Source organism: Salminus brasiliensis, chromosome 16 (assembly GCF_030463535.1).
Source record: "Salminus brasiliensis chromosome 16, fSalBra1.hap2, whole genome shotgun sequence".
Lineage (NCBI taxonomy): Eukaryota > Metazoa > Chordata > Actinopteri > Characiformes > Bryconidae > Salminus > Salminus brasiliensis.
This window is the reverse complement of record NC_132893.1, coordinates 5062149-5083014: the sequence shown is the minus strand read 5'-3', so window position 1 is coordinate 5083014 and position 20866 is coordinate 5062149. Positions and strand designations below refer to the sequence as shown.

Below are 20866 nucleotides of genomic sequence, written 5' to 3'. Positions count from 1 at the left end.
TGGAGCTTATTCATCACAAGTCGACCATCTATCATCTCCGAGTGCGCTGTGATGCTGTTAGCACATAAAGTGATCTTTCATCCTCGGCCGTTCGGACTTTCCTCAGCCAGTTTTGGTCGTTAGCCTCTAAAATGGAGCTCAGATGCTGGTCAAATTTCAGCAGCTTTAATGATTCCAGTCACTGAGCGGCTCTATATATATGTGTGTGTGTGGGTGGTTCCTTAAGGCTCTGTGCCTTTCACTCCATCATCTAATTGCTTCTGCTGCAGACCCCCCCGCCGCCCCCCCCCCACACACATACACCACTCTGCAGTGCTGAAAGCCAATAGTAAGGTCATCAGCTGTACTGAAAAGCCAAACACGCTTAATAGGTAAAAAATAAGTGTAACAAATGAGGGCTGTGCTGGAGAGCTACGTACAGTGGAAGAGTGAGGCACAGGAAATGTAACAGGACACACACACACTCACACACACACATGCAGTTTCATTAGCAGCCATTAGACAAGCCTCCTGACAGAGAGATCAAGCTTGTTAGCGCAGAATGAACAAGGCTGAAAGTGGCAGAGTCTACGCTGGGTCTTCACTGCCAGGGCAAATTGTCTTCAAACACGCATAGACACAAATAGACATACACACACACACATAGACACACGCACTGGAGGAAGACCGCAGTGAACGTCCAGCTTCCAGTGTGTGCTGCAGTCCCTGTAAACCTTCTCAACCCAAAGAAATACCAACTGACCTGCCCATGCTTCACCTACTAGTGCTCACTATTGTGGCTGCTGTTGACATACTGGACATACTGTACATGCAAATACTGAAGATCACCACGGCCAGATCCAAAGAGCTCTTTGAGGCCTTCAGAAAGAAGGTTGTAGATGCAGATGAGTCTGGAAAGGGGTTTAATGTCCGCAAAGTGAAACAACTGACCAACACATACAGGTCAGGCCGTCCTAGAAGTTCAACCCAAGAGCCGACCTCAAGTTTTGTGAAGAAGTCTCCAGCAATGTAAAAATGACATCACGGGACCTAAAGGTAGGTAGCTCTTGCAGCCACAGTTGATGTCAAAGTACAGCATCTGCCGTTAGAAGGAGACCAAACTGACCACAACTGATGGGTCAGAACATCTCCAAAACAAGGGGCCTTGGTATGCAGTGGTCAGTACCTACCAAAACTGCTCCAAAAAAGTGACAGGTGACAGGATCATGGGCACCTATGGCTCATTTATGTGATCCATGGAGGTCCTACCTCACAACCTACAGGACTTAAAGGACCTGCTGCTAATGCTGGACTTGGTGCCAGATACCTCAGGGGTCCTGTGGAGTCCATGCCTCAAATGGTCAGATCTGCTGTTTGGATACCTACACAACATCAGGCAGGCGGTACTAATTGTATGGCTGATCTGGGTATGTACTAAATATAAGTAAGTATCAGTTGTGGTACAGTCTAAAGTTAAGTCTAGGGCTAGGCTTAATCCCTTGTCTGGGAAACCAACACTAAATGTCCAAATGTTTGTGGACACCCATTGCTGACACAGCTGTATATGTACATGCGCACACATGGCGTGTCTAGTCCCAGTAGACAAGTACTGCCAATAGAATAGGACTCTCTGGAGCAGATAAGCATGAACCTATTGGCACCATTCTGCCTAATGCCAGGCGTGGGAGCTGTGGAGCAGTGGAAGAACTGTGTTCTCTGGAATGATGCTGGTGCTCCATCCAGTACTTTTGGCTTGGATGAGTTGGGGAGTTGGGTATGATGAAGTGAGGTGGTGATCATCCCACATCACTAACCCTCTTGTCGCTGAACGCACTCCAACAATAGCAGGATAGGCTCTTTTTAACACCCTTGATTTTGAAAGAAACAATTAATGAGCAGGTGTCCCAATACTTTTGTCCATTTAGTTTGTGCCATGTATTTGAAAAGGGCCAACTTGAATAACGTTGGCATTTATGTCACACGTTTTTCTTCGGTGAGTCTAGAGCCTAGAGCTTTTCTGGACTCACTGGGCGCAAGACAGGAATTCCCACTGGACAGGACACCAGTCCATTTACTGGGTCCAAGGTATAACATTACTTGCAAATGCAAGCAAACCTATAAACCTATCTGCATTTTGAATGGCTAGCCCTGTATATTGTCTCCACCTACACCTTCCTGTGATGGAGGTAATATAGCTAATACCTTAATAGTGGTCAATAAATAGAGGTGCAAATTAGGTGTACCTAATAAACTGGAGGCTAGAGCGCAGATGATTCCCGAATCTCATTGGTTAATTTGTCCTGAATTTCTCTCTGAATCTTTCACTCACACTTGGATGTCCAGCATGATCCTCTTGTCCTCCTCCACGTGGATGCCCCAGATGCAGTCCTGTCCTTTGTCGTAGGCCTCGGGCCAGTTTGGGGACAGAACGACTCCAGCTGAATCTGTCATTTCTCCGCTGCACACAGCTGCAAACACACACAGTACAATCAATGGGAATACTGCTCATGCCATGTACACACTGGTTGGTTGGTGTAGCGTAATCCCCAACGAACCCAAGCTGGCGTCACATGACGTGTTTATAAGAACTCTGTATTTCTATTTACACAATAACAACATGTAAGGTGGTGGGCACTCACCCCGGCAGGCCGGCTCTGTCTCGTTCCACTGTGGGTTCTCAGGGTCCACACACTCAATGGTGACCGAGCCCTGCTCCAGAGTGTATCCCGGCTCGCAGGAGAACTCCACCACCGTGCCCAGTCCATACGACAGGTCACTGCTGGAGAAGTTGCCATACTTCACGAAGGGCTTGTAGCATGTGCCCACTGCGAAGGCTGAAAAACACACAGCGCAAACAAGGCCTCAAATCCCAGACCCTAACAATCTCTGGTAAATTAGACTTCTTGGCTACTCACAATTAGATTATGAGGTTGTGGTGCCACCAAATCTGCTTTTCTGCACTAATTGTGTCCTAGATCTGATATGAGATATGTCAAATTAGATATGAGCCAGCAGTCTTCTGTGTTTGCTTGTGATCGGATTTGGGGGCATGGTGCACATTAATATGCTATAATAATATACAAATAATAATAATAATAATAAGAAGAAGAAGAATATGTAGAATGCTTTCACACTACAAGACAAATTTGGTCATATGCATCTTTGAATGTGATTTAAGTGATCGGATTACCACCCTGTTACACTTTAAAGGTAAAGGTGCACGTATTTGTCACTGTACTATTTACAGCGAAATGTGTCCTCTGCATTTAACCCATCGGTGGTAGTGAACACACACACACTAGTGAACTAGGGGCAGTGAGTACACACACACCCAGAACGGTGGGCAGCCAACTCCAGTGCCCAGGGAGCAGAGAGGGTAAAGGGCCTTGCTCAAGGGCCAAACAGTGGCAGCTTGCTGAGCCTGGGAATCGAACCCACAACCCTGTTATCGATAAACTTCCAAGCAGAGAGGGTTAAGGGCTTTGCTCAAGGAACATGGGTTTTGAACCAACAACCCTGTGATCAACAACCTCTGAGCAGAGAGGGCCTTGGAACATAGAAAGTTCAGAGTCTTCCTGCTTAAAAGACATGGGGATTTGACCCAAAACCATGTGATCAATCACCTCCAAGCAAATAGAGTTAGGGACCTTGCTCAAGGCACATGAGTTTTGAACCCACAACCCTGTGACAAACAATCTCTGAGCAGAAAGGGCCTCTGAGCATTGAAAGTTAAGGATTTGCTTAAGAGACATGGGGATTGAACCCACAACCCTGTGACCAATAATCCAGTTAGCCACCACTGCCCACCAAGACTTGGGATGACTCTGCTGTAACTTCCAGAGTCCACCAGAGCCCTGTCCAAGTTCTTGTAACCTGCCACCCAGAGTGTAGTCAGTTTGGTGGTCCACAGGGTACCTCCAAGCTCCGTACCTTCATATCGGACGGCGATACCAGTACAGGTCCCCGTCTCGTCCGTGGTGAACTCCACAAACAGGTACCTGCCCGTGCTGACCACTCCCTCGTTGGGAAGATACTCCACTTCATAGGAGTCGTACACGGGCGGCGAATCGATGTTGTTGCCGTTCTTGATCAGGAGCCTGCAAAAAAGAGAAAGGACGAAACAGGAGAAAACGGCGTCAGAGTGAGCTCGGAATTGTTCGAGACAACTAAAGGGAAGATAAAAAAAAACGCAGAGGCTTTTAAGTCGTGCTTTCGTCGGCGGAGGAAGGCTCAGTGGAGGAGCGGCTTCATTAAAGAGCCATTTGTTAGCGCAGCCTTGAGACACGGCAGTTACAGTACAAAAATGTAATTAAATCTCCACTTCCCATATCTCTGCCGCGGCCTCTGTAGTCGCTCCATTAATTTGCATGTGGGGATGCTCTTAATTATGCAGAATGACACGGAGTGGCTTGGATTCCACAGATGGAGCATAGGAGGCTTTGAGGCACTTCTCTGTTCTATGTGTGTGCGCGCTCAAGTGTGCGAGTGCGAGGTTCGGGGCTGTACCCTTGGCAGAGGCGCGTGCCAACAGAATGCGTCCTACGATTGGGCGCTGTCCAGGTTAATGAGCTAACAGCCAGGGATCTGTCGTGTAATTAGGCTGCCTTCACAAGCTCCCGTCGCCCGCTTGCAAAGTCGGAAATCACGAAGTCGTCGGAATCATGGCTGGCTGGTTAGGAATAGCTCTCTTGGAATAGCTCGTGGTGCATGGAAGTGACAAGGCATGAACCTCGAACACATCCGGTAGAACCAAAATAGAGCTGGAAACGGGCCAATTCCAAAACCCCTATACTGTTACGTATCAGTCTCCACACGATTTTTCACTTCAGGAGGATACGATGTTGTTGATACTGAAGAGCAGCTCATCATCACCTCCAGACTCCCTCAAGTTATGGGAATACGGGTTGCTACAGGAACCAGGCCTCGAGACCATGGGGAACAATGGGGACCCATGACAGGCTAAAAGCTAACACTGGCTGATGCTAGCTTTTACCTTTATCTCCTCTCTCCTGAACTACCTCAGGTGAACCAACCTGGAGCTAAACACACATTAGAAGAGAAAGCACTGCCTTATTATTTGTTATAAGACTCGAGGAGGCCACTCCGGGGAAGAGGGTCAGGGCTAGGCTAAAAGCTAACCAGCTACAATCTCATCAGCAGTGAATGCGGCACTTACCTGTCGTCATCCTCGGCCAGAGCCACTTTCTCAAAGTGGACGTGCAGCCTGTGGCCCTCAGGGGCCTCCAGCACCCAGTGGCAGGTGAGGTTGTTGCTGTAGTTGCCTGGAAAGCCGGGCGAGACGATGCGCCCCAACGTGGCGTTTTTCACCATCCCTCCGCAAGCGGCTGACAACAGGGGATGCACCAGAGAGAGTGAGCGAGAGAGAGAGACAGAGGGAGGCGGGCGTGCGAGCAGGGGACGGAGGGAGAAAAATGAGGGGAGAAAGAGGGCGAGAATGAAAGGTTAGTGAGCTATAGATTGCAAGTGGGAGATAATGGAAAATAACAGTAACCAAGCACTGCAGTGTCCCATCGGACAATAGAGGCAATCCGAGGAGAGCAAAAAAAAAAAAAATGGCTGGAGATAAAGAGATGGAGCTGCGTGTTGGTTTGTGCGTGTTGGTGTACGAGGGAAGAGGAAGACAGCGAGATAAAGACTGTAATTGTGGGGTCTATATCTGCATGAGTGTTTGGGAGTAGGTGTGTGCGCTTATGGTTGCCGACTTTGCGTAGAATCACAGTGCTCAATACCAGAGCTGTACCAGAGCAACGCTGAAACAAGCCGGTGGTGATGGTGAAGGTCCAATGTCCAACTCTTCAAATATTAAAGGGGCACTCTGGCCAAAATTTCACATTCATTAATTAATGTCAATGTTTACCTGCTGTAAACATACCTACCCACCTGTCTACCTCCTCCAGTGGTACCACAGTAGCCTCTAAAACATCATTTATCCTGTGAAAGACGGGAAAACCCCATTTCTGATGATGTATCTTAAAGCTGGAAGTAGTTTCTGGAGACGTCATATAGCTAACGTTAGCGCTGGTAAACCTAATGCCACGTCAGTATTTATTGAGCTACACTAGCGGTCAGGGATTCTTTATCACCGTAAAGGTGGTCTCCCAATGATTATATGAGATATTCGACTGCTAGCTGGCTAAAGCAGATAGCTAATGTTAGCACTAGCAGACCAATATCATGTCTGTATTTATTAGCCACTACGTTAGCGGCTATCCTAGCATTGAGGATTTCTTTATCACCATTAAAGCTTCTACAGTGGTTGTAGAAAACATTTAACTGTTAGCTGGCTAATACAGATAGCTAATGTTAGTGCTAGTAGACCAAATATCATGTCTGTATTTATTAGCCTCTATATTAGCGGCTACGGTAGCCGTAAGGATTTCTTTATCACTGTAAAAGTGGTTCCCAATGATTGTATGAGAAATTTGACTGTTAGCTGGCTAATGCAGATGGCTAATGTTAGCACTAGTAGACCAAATATCATGTCTGTATTATTAGCCTCTATATTAGCGGCTACACTAGCGGTCAGGATTTCTTGATCACCGTAAAGGTGGTTTCCAATGATTGTATGAGATATTCAACTGCTAGCTGGCTAATTTAGATAGCTAATGTTAGTGCTAGTAAACCAGATATCACATCTGTATTTATTAGCCTCTACATTAGCGGCTATCCTAGCCGTCAGGATTTCTTTATCACCGTAAAGGTGGTTCCCAATGGTTGTATGAGATATTTGACTGCTACCAGGCTAATGCAGATGGCTAATGTTAGTGCTAGTAGACCAAATATCATGTCTGTATTATTAGCCTCTATATTAGCGGCTACACTAGCGGTCAGGATTTCTTTATCACCGTAAAGGTGGTTCCCAATGATTATATGAGAAATTTGACTGTTAGCTGGCTAATTTAGATAGCTAATGTTAGTGCTAGTAGACCAAATATCATGTCTGTATTATTAGCCTCTATATTAGCGGCTACACTAGCGGTCAGGATTTCTTTATCACTGTAAAAGTGGTTCCCAATGATTATATGAGATATTCGACTGCTAGCTGGCTAATGCAGATAGCTAATGTTAGCACTAGCAGACCAAATATCATGTCTGTATTTATTAGCCTCTATGTAAGCGGCTACACTAGCGGTCAGGATTTCTTTATCACCATTAAAGCTTCTACAGTTATTGTGGGAAACATTTAACTATTAGCTGGCTAATGCAGATGGCTAATGTTAGTGCTAGTAAACCAAATATCACATCTGTATTTATTAGCCTCTACATTAGCGGCTACACTAGCCGTCAGGATTTCTTGATCACCGTAAAGGTGGTTCCCAATGGTTGTATGAGATATTTGACTGCTACCAGGCTAATGCAGATGGCTAATGTTAGCGCTAGTAGACCAAATATCATGTCTGTATTATTACCCTCTATATTAGCGGCTACACTAGCGGTCAGGATTTCTTGATCACTGTAAAAGTGGTTCCCAATGATTGCATGAGATATTTGACTGCTACCAGGCTAATGCAGATGGCTAATGTTAGCGCTAGTAGACCAAATATCACGTCTGTATTTATTAGCCTCTATGTTAGTGGCTACACTAGCGGTCAGGATTTCTTTATCACCATTAAAGCTTCTACAGTTATTGTGGGAAACATTTAACTATTAGCTGGCTAATGCAGAAGGCTACTGTTAGTGCTAGTAAACCAAATATCACATCTGTATTTATTAGCCTCTATGTTAGCGGCTATCCTAGCCGTCAGGATTTCTTTATCACCGTGAAGGGGGTTGCCAATGGTTGTATGAGATTTGACTGCTAGCTGGCTAACGTTAATGCTAGTAGACCAAATATCACGTCTGTATTTATTAGCCTCTACGTTAGCGGCTACATTAGTGGTCAGGATTTCTTCATCATCTTGAAGGGGGTTCCCAATGGTTTAATTATTTGACTGCTAGCTGGCTAATGCAGATAGCTAATGTTAATGGTAGGAAAAACATTAGCAGCTACACTAGCGGTAATTATTTCGTTATCACCATAAAGATGGTTCCCAACGGTTGTATGAGGTATTCGACTGCTAGCTGGCTAATACAGATGGTTAATGTTAGCACTAGTAAACCAAATATCACATCTGTATTTATTAGCCTCTACGTTAGCGGCTACATTAGCAGTCAGGATTTCTTCTAAGAATCACCTTAAAGGGGGTTCCCAGTGCTTTTATTATTTGACTGCTAGCTGGCTAATGCAGATAGCTAACGCTAATGGTAGTTGTCAGTATTTCTTTATCATCATCAGGGGGCTTCCCAATGTTAGCATGACATATCTAAATGCAGACGGCAATGGTTGTATGATGCAGTTTTGCAGTGCCTGCTACGTAACACGGTAAACTGAGTCACTTACCATGTTTTAGTACTGAAACAGCATTTAATGTTTGATGCTTTGTGCAGCACTAGTCGGTACATATTGCCATATGAAAGGATGTGTGTCCAAGAGCGAGAGCATTCAAGCCAGCAAGGTTTGAAGCTGTGTGTTTGGAGGGCTGGTGCCGTATCATTTCTCTGCAGCTGCAGGGAACCCAACTGTCCAGCCGGCTCCAGGCCAGAGCGCCTTAATTAAGCTGCGGATGTCAATGTGCTGGTTAAGCTCTGTCAAGCGGCCAAGCGGCCTTCACGCCAGGCACAGAACAAAACGTCTACCAGCTTCGGTCACACCATATTTTTGGAGGTGGAGATTTTGAAGGTGCGCTGTAGCTTATCTGCTAATGGTTTCTGTTATAAGAGAGATTTCAGCCCCACTTCATTTGGGAAAGCCCCCTATAGACTATATCGTTCGCTGTCCAATCTTTTTTTGTCTGTTTTTAGTTTTCTCATGCTTTGAACCCTATAGCTGCTTCTGTAGAAATGATCTAAATGACTTCATTACAGTGGAGGTGAATGGAAGCAGGGTTCTCTGTGACTACAACACAAATATAGCCACATAGCCATTCACTATCCAAACTGACCAGTGAACCTATACACATCTTCTGAGGTTTATTGGTAATGTTGAATAGGGTCCCCAACTCCTCATCCAAAGCTCATCCAAAAAGTACTGGATGGAGCAACAACCATGATTCCACTGCTCCAGAGCTCAATGCTGGGGGGGCTTCATAACTCTCTAGCCCATACCTGGCATTAGGAGGCATGGTGCCAGTAGGTTCATGTTAATCTGCTCCAGAAAGTCCTAATCTATTGGCAGTACTTCTCTGCATTTGCACATCTGTGCCAGCAACGGGTGCAACGTAAATGTAAAAGCTGAATGCATTCATTAGAAGGGGTGTCAACAAACATTTGAACAAAAAGGCATGATGACCGGACATACATTTAAAGGTGCTTGCGAATGTTTGTTAAGTGTGGACAATAATAAGCAACGTTTAGGCCACTGTAGTTCACAATTAATCTTCATTACGAATGCCGACACCAAGATATCAATTAGCACATTAACAGATGGTCCGAAGAACAGAGATTTATGATGGGTCATCAATCCAGACAAAAGATAATCACCCATGATTTATCGCTGGAGGATGAGTCTGATTGCGGGCATGTACATGTACAGGTGTTACTAAGGGGAAGCTAAAACAGACAGGGGAGGATTTACTAGAAGCTAAAAGGGATTCTTTCTTTGGAGCTTATGCCATAGAAGAAACACCCCATATCACCTCCACCAGCCTGGACTGTTGACACAAGGCAGGGTGGGTCCATGGGCTCATGCTGTTGGCACCTAATTCTGATCCTACCACCTGTGAGCCTCAGCAGAAATCCAGATTACTCAGACCAGGATACGTTTCTCCAGTCTGCACATGTCCAGTTATGCTGAGCCTGTGCCTCAGCACTGCAGCCTCAGCTTTCTGTTCTTGGCTGAGAGAAGTAGCCCATTCACCTCAAGAGTTGCCGTGTATCTAGTTAAGCCAGTAGGTAAGCCAGGTTTCTTTACTCTTAACAGACCAATGAGACTGAGTCATCATCCTGTAGTTTGCGTAATGCCCATCTGAGCAATTTTGGCTTTCTGCACCCCCTATAGGCAACCGCAGTCTTTTTTTCCAGGTCCATGAGGTCATCGAATCTGTTTCTTTTGGCTTTCATGTTTCATGGTCTCGACTGGTAAAGGGTGACCGGTTGCAGCTGAGGCTTTGGAACGGTCTTCCACTGGACTTTTTAGTTCTGCTCCTTTTGCCTTGGCTCTCAAAACAAGACTGAGAACCGGACCGAACTCAAGGACTGCTGGTAGTTAATATATAGGCCCGTGCCTCAGCACTGCAGCCTCAGCTTTCTGTTCTTGGCTGAAAGGAGTAGCCCGTTCGCCTCAAGGGTTGACATGTACGTGTGTTACTGCTGATCCGTATTTGCACGATTTTTATGCATTACACTGCTGCTACACCATTGGCTGACTGGAATGGCATATATGAACAAAGCTCTCTTCTAATCCCAGACCATACAGATCGGAGAGTGAAGGATTTAAACCAAAGTCTTATTTGACGAGTCAACGGACGCTAGGTTGTCCCTGCTAAGGGCCCTTTAAGAGTGTCGGGAGATGGGTTCTACTTACCCAGGCATTTGGGCTCTTTGCCGCTCCAGTAGGGCATGGTGGCGTTGCGGCAGGTGAGGGAAGGAGGGCCCTGAAGCTGGTAGCCGGTCAGGCAGAAGAAATAGGCCTCTCCCCCTGCATGGAGACTGCTGACTGAGACTTCACCATTAGCCGGGGTCTGTGGGAAGGCGCAGCTCAAAACGAAGGCTGAGGAAAAGAGAGAGAGAGAGCAGAGAGAGGAAGGATGGTGTGGGGTAAGTTCACATGCTGAGAAGAGTCGCTAAAGTTGTTTTCTTTATACTTCTCATAATAGACCAATGAGATCGTGTCATCATCCTGTAGTTGGCGTAATGCCCATGTGAGCACCTCTGGCTTTCTGCACCCCCTATAGGCAACCACAGTCTTTTTCCAGGTTCCTGAGGTCATCAAATCCATGAACTCAAGGAGGTTTGATGTGAGTGAGTGACGACTAGCAATGCTGGACAAGCATTGTGGTCAGCGATGTTGATCAAGGCCCGTAGCCAGCTCTAGTATGCTAAACCTTTTTATGCTACAGTGCACTACAGTGTATTTGTCGCCACACTAATGACCAATGCACCTGAAAAGGGGGTTAAAATGGAACACCTACACACATGGACAAAATTGTTGGTACCCCTCGGTTAATGAAAGAAAAACCCACAATGGTCACTGAAATAACTTGAATCTGACAAAAGTAATAATAAATAAAAATTCTCTGAAAATTAACCAATGAAAATCCGACATGTGACCAAAGGGACATGTTAAATCAAGGTGTGTCCACTAATTAGCATCACAGCTGTCTACAATCTTGTAATCAGTCAGTGGGCCTATATACAGGGCTACAGATCACTGTGCTGTTTGGTGACATGGCAAATTTGGAGCCAATCAGCCGGATCCCTACGTCCTTTCACCCAACGGTTCTGTGGCTCCTAGTAAGGTTAGCTAACCATGCAGAGAAAACTGGTGCCGAACTGAAAAGCCACCTGAAGTGAGGTAGAAGTTCACCTCAGGTAGAAGAGAGTGGAGATATGAGGTTTTAAAAGACTTCTATATAAGCTGAAGTATCAACTGAAGCTTTTTACTCCAGTAAAAGTGTAAAAGTACTGGTTTCAGAACCACTTCAAGTAGAAAAGCAAAAGTAATAGAAGAAAAAACAAAGGCCAGAAGCTTAGGCCGCATCACAGGGGTCTATAGTGCACTACCCCCCCCCCCCTCCCTCACCAAAAACCCATTTCTCTAAAAGCCATAATGAGGAGAATGTTCTATTAAAGTGTTGATGTTGAAAAATGTTGGGCTGCACTAGGCTCCTGTTTCAGCTGCAGATCTGCCCATTGAAAATGAAGCATTTCAGTAATATCAGCTCTATTAAAGGAGCGTCTCTGTGCTCTACTGAGCATCAACATGAGCTTCATGGAGGAAAATATGAGGAGTCGTTGTCTAGAAGTTTTGTAATTCTGCAGAAAGTCAGACTTCAGAGGCGTGTGATCAATAAGCTTTATTGGAATGTAAATGTGGGGCTTAGTCGGGACGTTTCACTGCAGGTCTCTTGAGTCTCTGCCACGGACACAGTCTTCATACTAGACTACAGACGTCTGCATAAGTCTATATGTGCGATGGATTCCTTACAAACCAATATGTTTTTTTGGGTTTTTTTTGATGACGAGCCAGAATGAAAACTAACGGAAATGAAATAGGAGTAAAGAGGCTGTTTTTAAAATGTAAATAGTAGAAAGTTCCGATAATTGAGTGAAAATGTAAGAAGTAGAAAATGAAATAAGTCGTCTGGAAATTAAATAATTACTCCAGTAAAGTATAGATAACCAACATTTCTACTTAAGTAAGATAACAAAGTATTTGTACTCCTCTGGTTTTCTTCCAGTTCTGCTCCAGAGGCCATTCACTGCGGACTGCCCGTCAGGCTGATGCATATACACTGCTTGGCAAAACAAATGGGCTCAAGCCTCTTGCAGAGTCACTGACCGCCCGCCGAACTGAGAACCTGCTTGTACAAACTTGTTTGGGACAGTTGCGCCACTCGGGACCCAACAAGGTCATTTTCAACGAACACCACAATACATCACCTTTTTAATGGAAACAGGCTTTTAGACAAGACACAGGGGGTTTGGTCAAATGTAACCTCTGAAATTGCACTTATGTTCATTTTCATGGTTAATGGTTCAGGTAACCTTCTTAACTGGTCACCCCCCACTGGTGCAAAGTGCTGGTAGAGTGCCTGTAACTAGCACCTCTGAAAGCACATGCACTGCTTTCTATCCTTTTGTTGCTTTTTCCTCTCCTTCATCTGGAAATCATTACAATTCATGGAAGAAATACACAGACCCACTGCAGTTAAGCTTTATTTTAAGTCCTGGTGGTCACTTAATGCCAGCGTTACGGAATATAATGATTGCCCATCATAATTAAGTTTGCTCTGGCTGTCTGGAACAGGAAAAGGTCACGGCAAGTTAAGATCCTGCTGCATATTAATGCAGGGTAATGAGTGCAGTGGGGCTATTTGGGGAGAATGGAGAGACTAATTGGGCCAGTCTACATTTCCCATTAGCCTTCACGTCCGACTGTTTTGAGAGTGTGTTCGAGTCAGCCCCTGTCCATCACACTGGAGAACAAACACACTATTCCTTAAGGAGCAAGGCCAAAAAAAAGCAAGACATGAGTAATACAGTGTGTATGTGTGGGCGTCTAGTACCGCTGTATTCGGGATGGGGTCAAGCATGGTGGGTAAATCTAGCGGTTCTGTCAGGCCTTTGATGTGTTTTCTTCCAGTCCTGCTCCAGAGGCCATTCGCTGCGGTCTGACTGTCAGGCTGTTGTATATACACTGCATGGCAAGACAAATGGGCTCAAGCCTCTTGCAGTGTCACTGACCGCCCGCCGAACTGAGGACCTGCTTCGAACGGCTTGTGCAAACCATTAGCAGCGAGGGTGATGGAGAGACGTGACCTTGGCTGTGACGGCGGCCATAAAACAGGACCCCCGCCTGCCCTCTCTGACTGTCCCGTCACAGGAAGATGGACAGAACACACGGGAGGGCCCAGTGGGATTCATGCTCCCAGGAGGGCAAAATCACTATCCATGCAACAATGGAGGCGGCCATCTTTGTTTACTTTGTGTTAATACGTCCAGTGGGTCGGCGTACACGGGGTACACTCCCGTAGACCCATCTTCACCCAGAGAAATGGCTCAGGAATGCAGCTCTGATGAAGCGGACACATTGGGTGCTATTGAGGCTCCTGGCTAAATTAGCTTTTAGGCAAATGACTTACCTGACTGTCTCACAAAGAGCCTCTTTACCGAGATCCTCAGCCCTCGGCCTGGCCAAGAGACGTTATGATTGGGACTTGGTTATTAATTATATTATACATTATAAAGACTTTGCCTTTTGGTCCTGGAGGCACATTACCCCACACATTTCAGTGTTTTCCCTGCTCCCAGCTCACCTGATTAACCTAATCAGCTCGTTAACCAGCCCTCTCAGAGTGGCAGGCGTGTGTTAAAGCAGGGAGTCCACTAAAATGTGCAGGGCAGTGTGCCTCCAGGTCCAGGGTTGAGAAGCTGTGCTCTAAATAGCTCTAAATGACCATAAACAGCCTGTTTGAATGTTGGGTTAGCTCAGCTAGCCACTTCATGGTCCTTTATGACCAGTGTCCACAGCAGTAGCCTACTTCAGACTGCATTCACTTTTAACACGATACGACCGTAAACGACCGGACATTCAAACACAGAGGTGGTTCCCCTGTTTATATACAGAGCGCTTTATATACAGTTCAGTATTACCTCCGTTGCCCAAATGAGGCTTGTGGCTTTCTGTTTAGTCCCCTCTTTGGTTTATCCCCCTCGTTATTCTCCTGCTCAGCTCCCTGCTCCTCCCAGTCTCAGGTTTCGTTTTGGTTCGGCATCTGATTTGTCACGTTTTGGTTCTGTTCATGGTTTAGCCCACGTTTGCTGCACTTCGCTTTTCGTATCCCTTTGTTTTGTATTTGGTTTTAGTTAATAAAGTGTCTTTCTTTGATTCCATCTCTGCGAGTGTTCATCCCTTCTTGTCTGGCTGTACCTGCCATGTCAGCGATATCAAACAATAATGTACATTTTGTACGTTAATTCTTAAAGTAGCATTGTCTTAAATATAATAAATCAACAAAATAATCAACACATTTTACGTCATTTTGCAGAAAAAAGTAAAAAATACCATAAAAAAACAAACCATGAAGCCATGAAAACAACGTACAACCCAACATGCACTTGAAAGCACCATAACTAATGCCTGAGACTTGTTTACTGATAGTTTAGAGGTGCTCAAAATGAAGTCATTTACAATACTTGATAGTGGTACATTCCAAAATAGGCAAAATAGTAACCCACCAAATGGGTGACTGAATTCTGGTCACTATTTTACCACTATTTTACCATAAACATTACATATAAAAACCTCTAAAGGTACCTATAGGTCCACTGGTGGGTATGAATAGTTATTAAAATGGCTATACTATACTACACCACCACTGTGAAAAACAGAGTGGGTAATATATGGCTGTAATTCACCATTTCATTAAACACACTGATTTTTTTCCCCCTCCGAGATCACATTATACTGAAATATTGAAAACAATAAACAGGAATTCCACTTTAACCAGTGTACTACAGCCCCTATGCCCCTATGCTTTTTCTTAGGGGAGATTCATACGGGCAAAGGTACGTGTGGCTAAGCGAGTGGCGCACAATTAGGCCGCTGCTACATGAAAACAGCTTAAGCATCTCAAAGCCTACTGGAACGCAGTCATCACTACCTCTTAACCCCCCACCCCCCGTCTCCTCGCCGCTGTGCAGGAAAAATCCACATTAAAGCCTGCCAGCTTCACAGCCTGCTGCATGGCCGACACCAGGCATTAAAGGAGAGTGCACTTCAGGAAGCAGTTTCAGCCCCCCACCCCTATCCCTGCCAGAAGCAGTTTGGAATGGGAGCTTGGAGCGGGAGAAGCTCCCACAAGGCAATCAAGCTTAGTAAGGACAACAGACAGCAACACGCTGAACGTGTGTTTCTATGATGGCTGGGGATATTATTCCAGTGGACGGATGCTTTTATGGGTTGGAGCTGTGTGTATCTCTCTGCTAATAACTAATGTAGCGCTGCTCCTCTTCCAAATATAGCTTCTCAATAGTTCTATGCTACCATTTGGAGCAGGGTGCAGGAGTTTGGGGGTAGTATCTGTGCACCCAGGCCTATTTGCATTAGTTTAAAGGGCCTATATATTATCCTATAGACAATACTAGTATACTATACTATAGAAAACTAAAATCCACCATTCCAACATATAAGATATATGCAAATTAGCTCTGTTCTGATTAGTTGCCATGTATCATATCTCATTCAAAAGGTAGTCTAGACTGAAACACGGCGAGGCAAGACTTTTAGACTTTCTCTAATTTAATTCGGCCAAGATTTAAAAAAAAAAAGGACATATGGAAATTCATTTTTGTGACATCACAAAAGCATAGAAATTCAAAACGGACTGTTTCTCAGTATAGTTTCCACAAATTAACTCAACGGATATGAATGAAACACTCTAAAACTGATGTTTACACACTAAATAAATGGTTACATAGTGCATTTATTTTCTCCATATGGACCCTTTAAAGGTTTCTATTTCTACACAGCAATCCAGTGCTCTCCAAACTTGCTCCTGAAGAGCCATCTTGCCACAACCTTTGTATCCATCCCTAATCCACTCGACCTTATCCAACTAAATGTTTTAAACTCAACCCTCAGAACTTCTTCTTTGATTAATGGGGTGCTTGATTTGGGCTAGAGCTGAAACTTGCAGGAAGGCAGCTCTCCATGAAGTAGTGTTCAAGGATGACTAACACAAACGGTGCATCAGATGGGCTACAGTCTTCAACCATACCTAAGAGCTACAAGGCAGGGTTCCTAATAAAGTGAACAGCCAGTGTAGACGCTAGGTTTGGTGACCTGTATTGACCTTTTGCTCATAATGTCAAGAGTTAGTGCAGTAATGGTGCAGATCTAGACACTGAGCCATTCAATGAGCTTCCAAGCTCCTTCTTCAGCCCCCCCCCTCAGTCAGTTATTGCCATTTCATCTTTATTAGTCCATCAGCCCCATCTGAGCCCGGGCTGCGTGCACAAGCGCTGGAGGCGAGCCTTAATGTTGAGCCAATCTCACGAGAATTAAATAACAGGCGGTTGCTGTCTCCATTTCCTCGGTAAGTCATGGTGCTTCGCAGCCCATAAAGCCTGATTGTCTTGCAATTACTAATAATGACTCTGCAGCAAGCGCAGTCGGCCAGATTAGTTGCCGGTGGGGTTGCAGGCAACAGATGCCAGCGTGTTCTAATACGCCTGCCGCAGGACTGGATAATAATCTCTACGCAGTTCCAAGACTGATGGAAGACTTCGGCTAAGACCTGGGGTCTCCTTGAGTACGTTTTTTCACAAGTTGAAGGCTTATAAAGATCTCATTTGTCTTCTTTGCGACTTCACCAGAAAGCCCTCCGTTTATAATAAGGGAACAGTTCCACAACAACAATCAAATTCACGCACTTTGCTAACTTAGCCCAAATGTGGTCCATTGGTTTAAATGTGTTTGGTGTGCAAGGATTTGATTCATGAGTTTCGCACCAAAGCTAGGAGGCTAATGTTGCTAAAGAAGCTAAGTGAGTCCTTAGAGAGACCCTAGAATTTCTTTCAAGGCTTAATTCAACAGCTACTTAATGAGAATATGGAAGCAATACTAAGCTAACCCTAGTTGACTGAAGCAGACACTGTTATCTGGTACAAGGGCACCTGTAAAACTGCCCAAAGCTAATGCTAGGCAGGCCGAAGCAACCACTGATGCTGTACCTCTGGTGTATGGGAGCCTCTGGAGGGGCTAAAAGCTAACACTAGGCCAGTACATGCAGGTATCCAGCACAAGGACGCCTTGGAGGCCTAAAATAGCTTAAAGCTAACGCTTGACCAACCAGCTACAGCCCCCCCTGCTGAAAAATCCAGCTCAAGACCAGCTTGTGCTTGCAGCTGGTTTCAGATGGTCTAAGATGGTCTTTGATGGTCAAGATAATTGAAAAGCTGGTCATCCAGTTGAAATCATGCTCTAGGCTGGTAAGTTAGCTGGTTTTCCAGTCCAGATCGTTGATGCCAGTCAAACATGGTTAAGCTTGTTCATACTGGTAGTCTAGTGTGTTCAGGGGAATCATGCTTGTAGACCATCATGCTTGCTAAGTCAACCATATAGCCATATATATCAACCACAGATCTTTAGCTAGCTAACGACACACTGGCCAGCTATAGTCTGATGACTGTGAACCATGTGATTTGAATCATCAACCAGAACAGGCTGGAAACCAAGGTTTACTGTTCATGTCCTGCCAGGCCCTCCTTGTTTGGAAAAGATGGGCTTGGGTCCACTCTCCTTTTCTCCCCAGCATTTATTGAGCCCTTGACCATTAGAATTGAGTGTTTAACCCCGGCCCATAAACATCAATACATCACGGCCGAGTTGTATTACAGCTCGCTCTCCGATTTAATCTCTTCTCCCAGGGACGACGCTATTGATCTTTGCTGGTGTGCAATGTTTTACTGGGCAGCCGGGGAGACGGCCTCGCAGGAGGTGTAAATCAGGAGCCTGAATAGAGTGAGGAAAGCAGGCCGGGGGTCTTCCTGTAAACGTGGCGGACCTCTGAGCGCTAGGAGAATGCAATCCCAACACACACACACACACTGATAGTGCATCCAAATGGAGCTGTGGACCTGGAGGTAAATGGCGGGGAAGACTTCTGATGAACTGCTGCTGAGGTGGGAGTTTGGAAGGGCCCTGTGTGACTGTGTGTATATTAGGGGTGTAGGACTAAGCCTTTATGTATGTACTCTGCTTTGGCTCCTGTATTTGAGTAGTGTAAAAATATCTGTATCTGTGTTATACTTTATTAAAGATTTAAAACCAAATAATTGGGCGTGGCCTAAATCTGAAGATTGCATTTAAAGCATAAATAAACTCAGAATATGTATTTTCTGTTATCTACCAGAAAATAAATTACTTGTTTAGTTTAGCTTTTGATAATTAACATTTCCCTTCAGGTAAAGGTTGCCGATTCAGGAGTTCCTGGACATATGTCTCTGCTTGGACATGATCATTGAGGTTTGTGGACAGTGAAGCGGATGGATTCCAGTGTCAGGGTGCAGGGAGCCAGGGAACCTAGCATCACCAAGTTGGTCAACCAGCATGACCAGCAAATTAAAAATGATCAACCAACATGGCCAACATTACCAACAAAACCAAGCTGGTCTACCAGCATGACCAGCATCACCAGGAAAACCAAACTGGTCAACCAGCATGACCAGAATAACCAAACTGGTCAAACCAGCATAACCAAGCTGGTTGGCCAGTATTACCAGCAAGACCAAGCTGGTCTACCAGAATGACCAGAAAAACCAAACTGGTCAACCAGCATGACCAGCATCACCAGGATAACCAAACTGGTCAAACCAGCATAACCAGAATAATCAATCTGGTCAAACCAGCATAACCAAGCTGGTTGGCCAGTATTACCAGCAAGACCAAGCTGGTTGGCCAGCATTACCATCAAACCAAGCTGTTCTACCAGAATGACCAGCAAAACCAAACTGGTCAAACCAGCATAACCAGAATAACCAAACTGGTCAAACCAGCATAACCAAGCTGGTTGGCCAGTATTACCAGCAAGACCAAGCTGTTCTACCAGAATGACCAGCAAAACCAAACTGATTGAGTAGCATCACCAACAAAATCAAGCTGGTCACCCAGCATCACCAGCAATGTCAAGCTAGCTATACATTTACATTTACATTTACGGCATTTAGCAGACGCTCTTATCCAGAGCGACTTACAAAGTGCTTTGCTATTTACCCAAGAAAACCTCAGCTAGTTAGAATAGACTAATACAAAAGATACCTCCAAGCTTAGACATTACTAAACACAATACAATAAGGCGACCATAGAACTATACGTCCAAGTACTCTCTGAAGAGGTGGGTCTTCAGTCTGCGTTTGAAGACAGCGAGCGACTCGGCCGTTCGGACATCCAGGGGCAGCTCGTTCCACCACTTTGGTGCCAGGACAGAAAAAAGCCTGGACGCTTGTCTTCCGCGGATTTTGAGGGATGGTGGGTCGAGCCGAGCCGTACTTGAAGCTCTTGGTGCAGATCGGCTTTTGACCATTGCCATCAGATACGGAGGAGCTGGTCCGTTCTTGGCTTTGTAGGCCAGCGTCAGGGTTTTAAATCTGATGCGGGCAGCTACAGGAAGCCAGTGGAGAGAACGCAGCAGTGGAGTGACATGGCTGAATTTTGGGACATTGAAGACGACCCGTGCCGCTGCATTCTGGATGAGTTGCAGGGGCCTGATGGTGCGCAGAGGGAGACCAGCCAGAAGAGAGTTGCAGTAGTCAAGTCTGGAAGTGACGAGAGACTGAACAAGCACCTGGGTGGCCTCTCTAGAGAGGAAGGGTCGAAGCTATACTTCCAGCATAGGGTATGTTTTCGCTTGCTACCAGCAAAAACTGGGTTTTTCAGCAGGGGTATGTGTGTGAATGGTGTGTGAAGGGGTGTGAAGTCCATTTGCTGCTGTGATCCCTGTCCAGAGTAGTCTGCTGAGGATGTCCCTTTACAAGCCATTTAAAAGCTACATTTGAATACATTCACGCACAACGACGCGGCAGCTGGGCTTCACCGTACGCCACTATGGACAGAGGCTAATGCGCTTACTGTTTATAAAATGTCACAGTAACGTCATATGATCTTCATGTCAATGTGATGTCGGGAACACCCTCATCTGGACAGCCCTGATCAGTGCTGTTATCATGTGAGCTCTGACAGCGTCATATACCAACATCCTCAGTCGTGCCAGCCTGGAGAGAAGCTGGCAGATACTTACTGAGATACTTATTCAGAGGACGGCCGGCGAGCGAAAATAACAGCTTCTTTTTAAACAGTGAAGTCAGTGGGCTTTTTTTTTTTTTTTTTTTTTTAATCATTCAGCAAACACATCACAGATGTATCAAAGCTTGATGTATTTGTTAGAGTCAGCATGTATTTCATGCTCGGCTCTGAGCTCATTCCACGGTAATAGCTTGCTGTCAAACCCATCTCTGCTCTAGGCCTCGTCTGTGGCGTGCTGCAGTCTCAAGCTGCTTGAACGTCTGCAAGCATTCATGATAGACATTAAAGAAATATTTTGCGAGAAAAAAAAAAAACACAAAAATTTAGGATTTGGTTTCTTTAACAGTTAAAGGAAGTGTATTT

General features: G+C 45.3%; 1 protein-coding gene across 3 annotated transcripts in view; it reads right to left on the bottom strand.

Moving 5' to 3' along the window:
* The window catches only part of sez6a (seizure related 6 homolog a), a 203921-nt gene that overhangs the window by 34006 nt on the left and 149049 nt on the right, over window positions 1–20866 (bottom strand). For all 3 annotated transcript variants that reach the window (XR_011977612.1, XM_072658151.1, XM_072658150.1), the window contains exons 5-9: window positions 10562–10747; window positions 5156–5324; window positions 3910–4076; window positions 2619–2813; window positions 2309–2447 (exon numbers count right to left, since the gene is read on the bottom strand). Coding sequence is in view for 2 of the 3 variants with exons in the window: in XM_072658151.1 (XP_072514252.1) it covers window positions 2309–2447; window positions 2619–2813; window positions 3910–4076; window positions 5156–5324; window positions 10562–10747 (856 nt within the window). In the remaining variant the exon portion in view is untranslated. The remainder of the gene's footprint in view (window positions 1–2308; window positions 2448–2618; window positions 2814–3909; window positions 4077–5155; window positions 5325–10561; window positions 10748–20866) is intronic.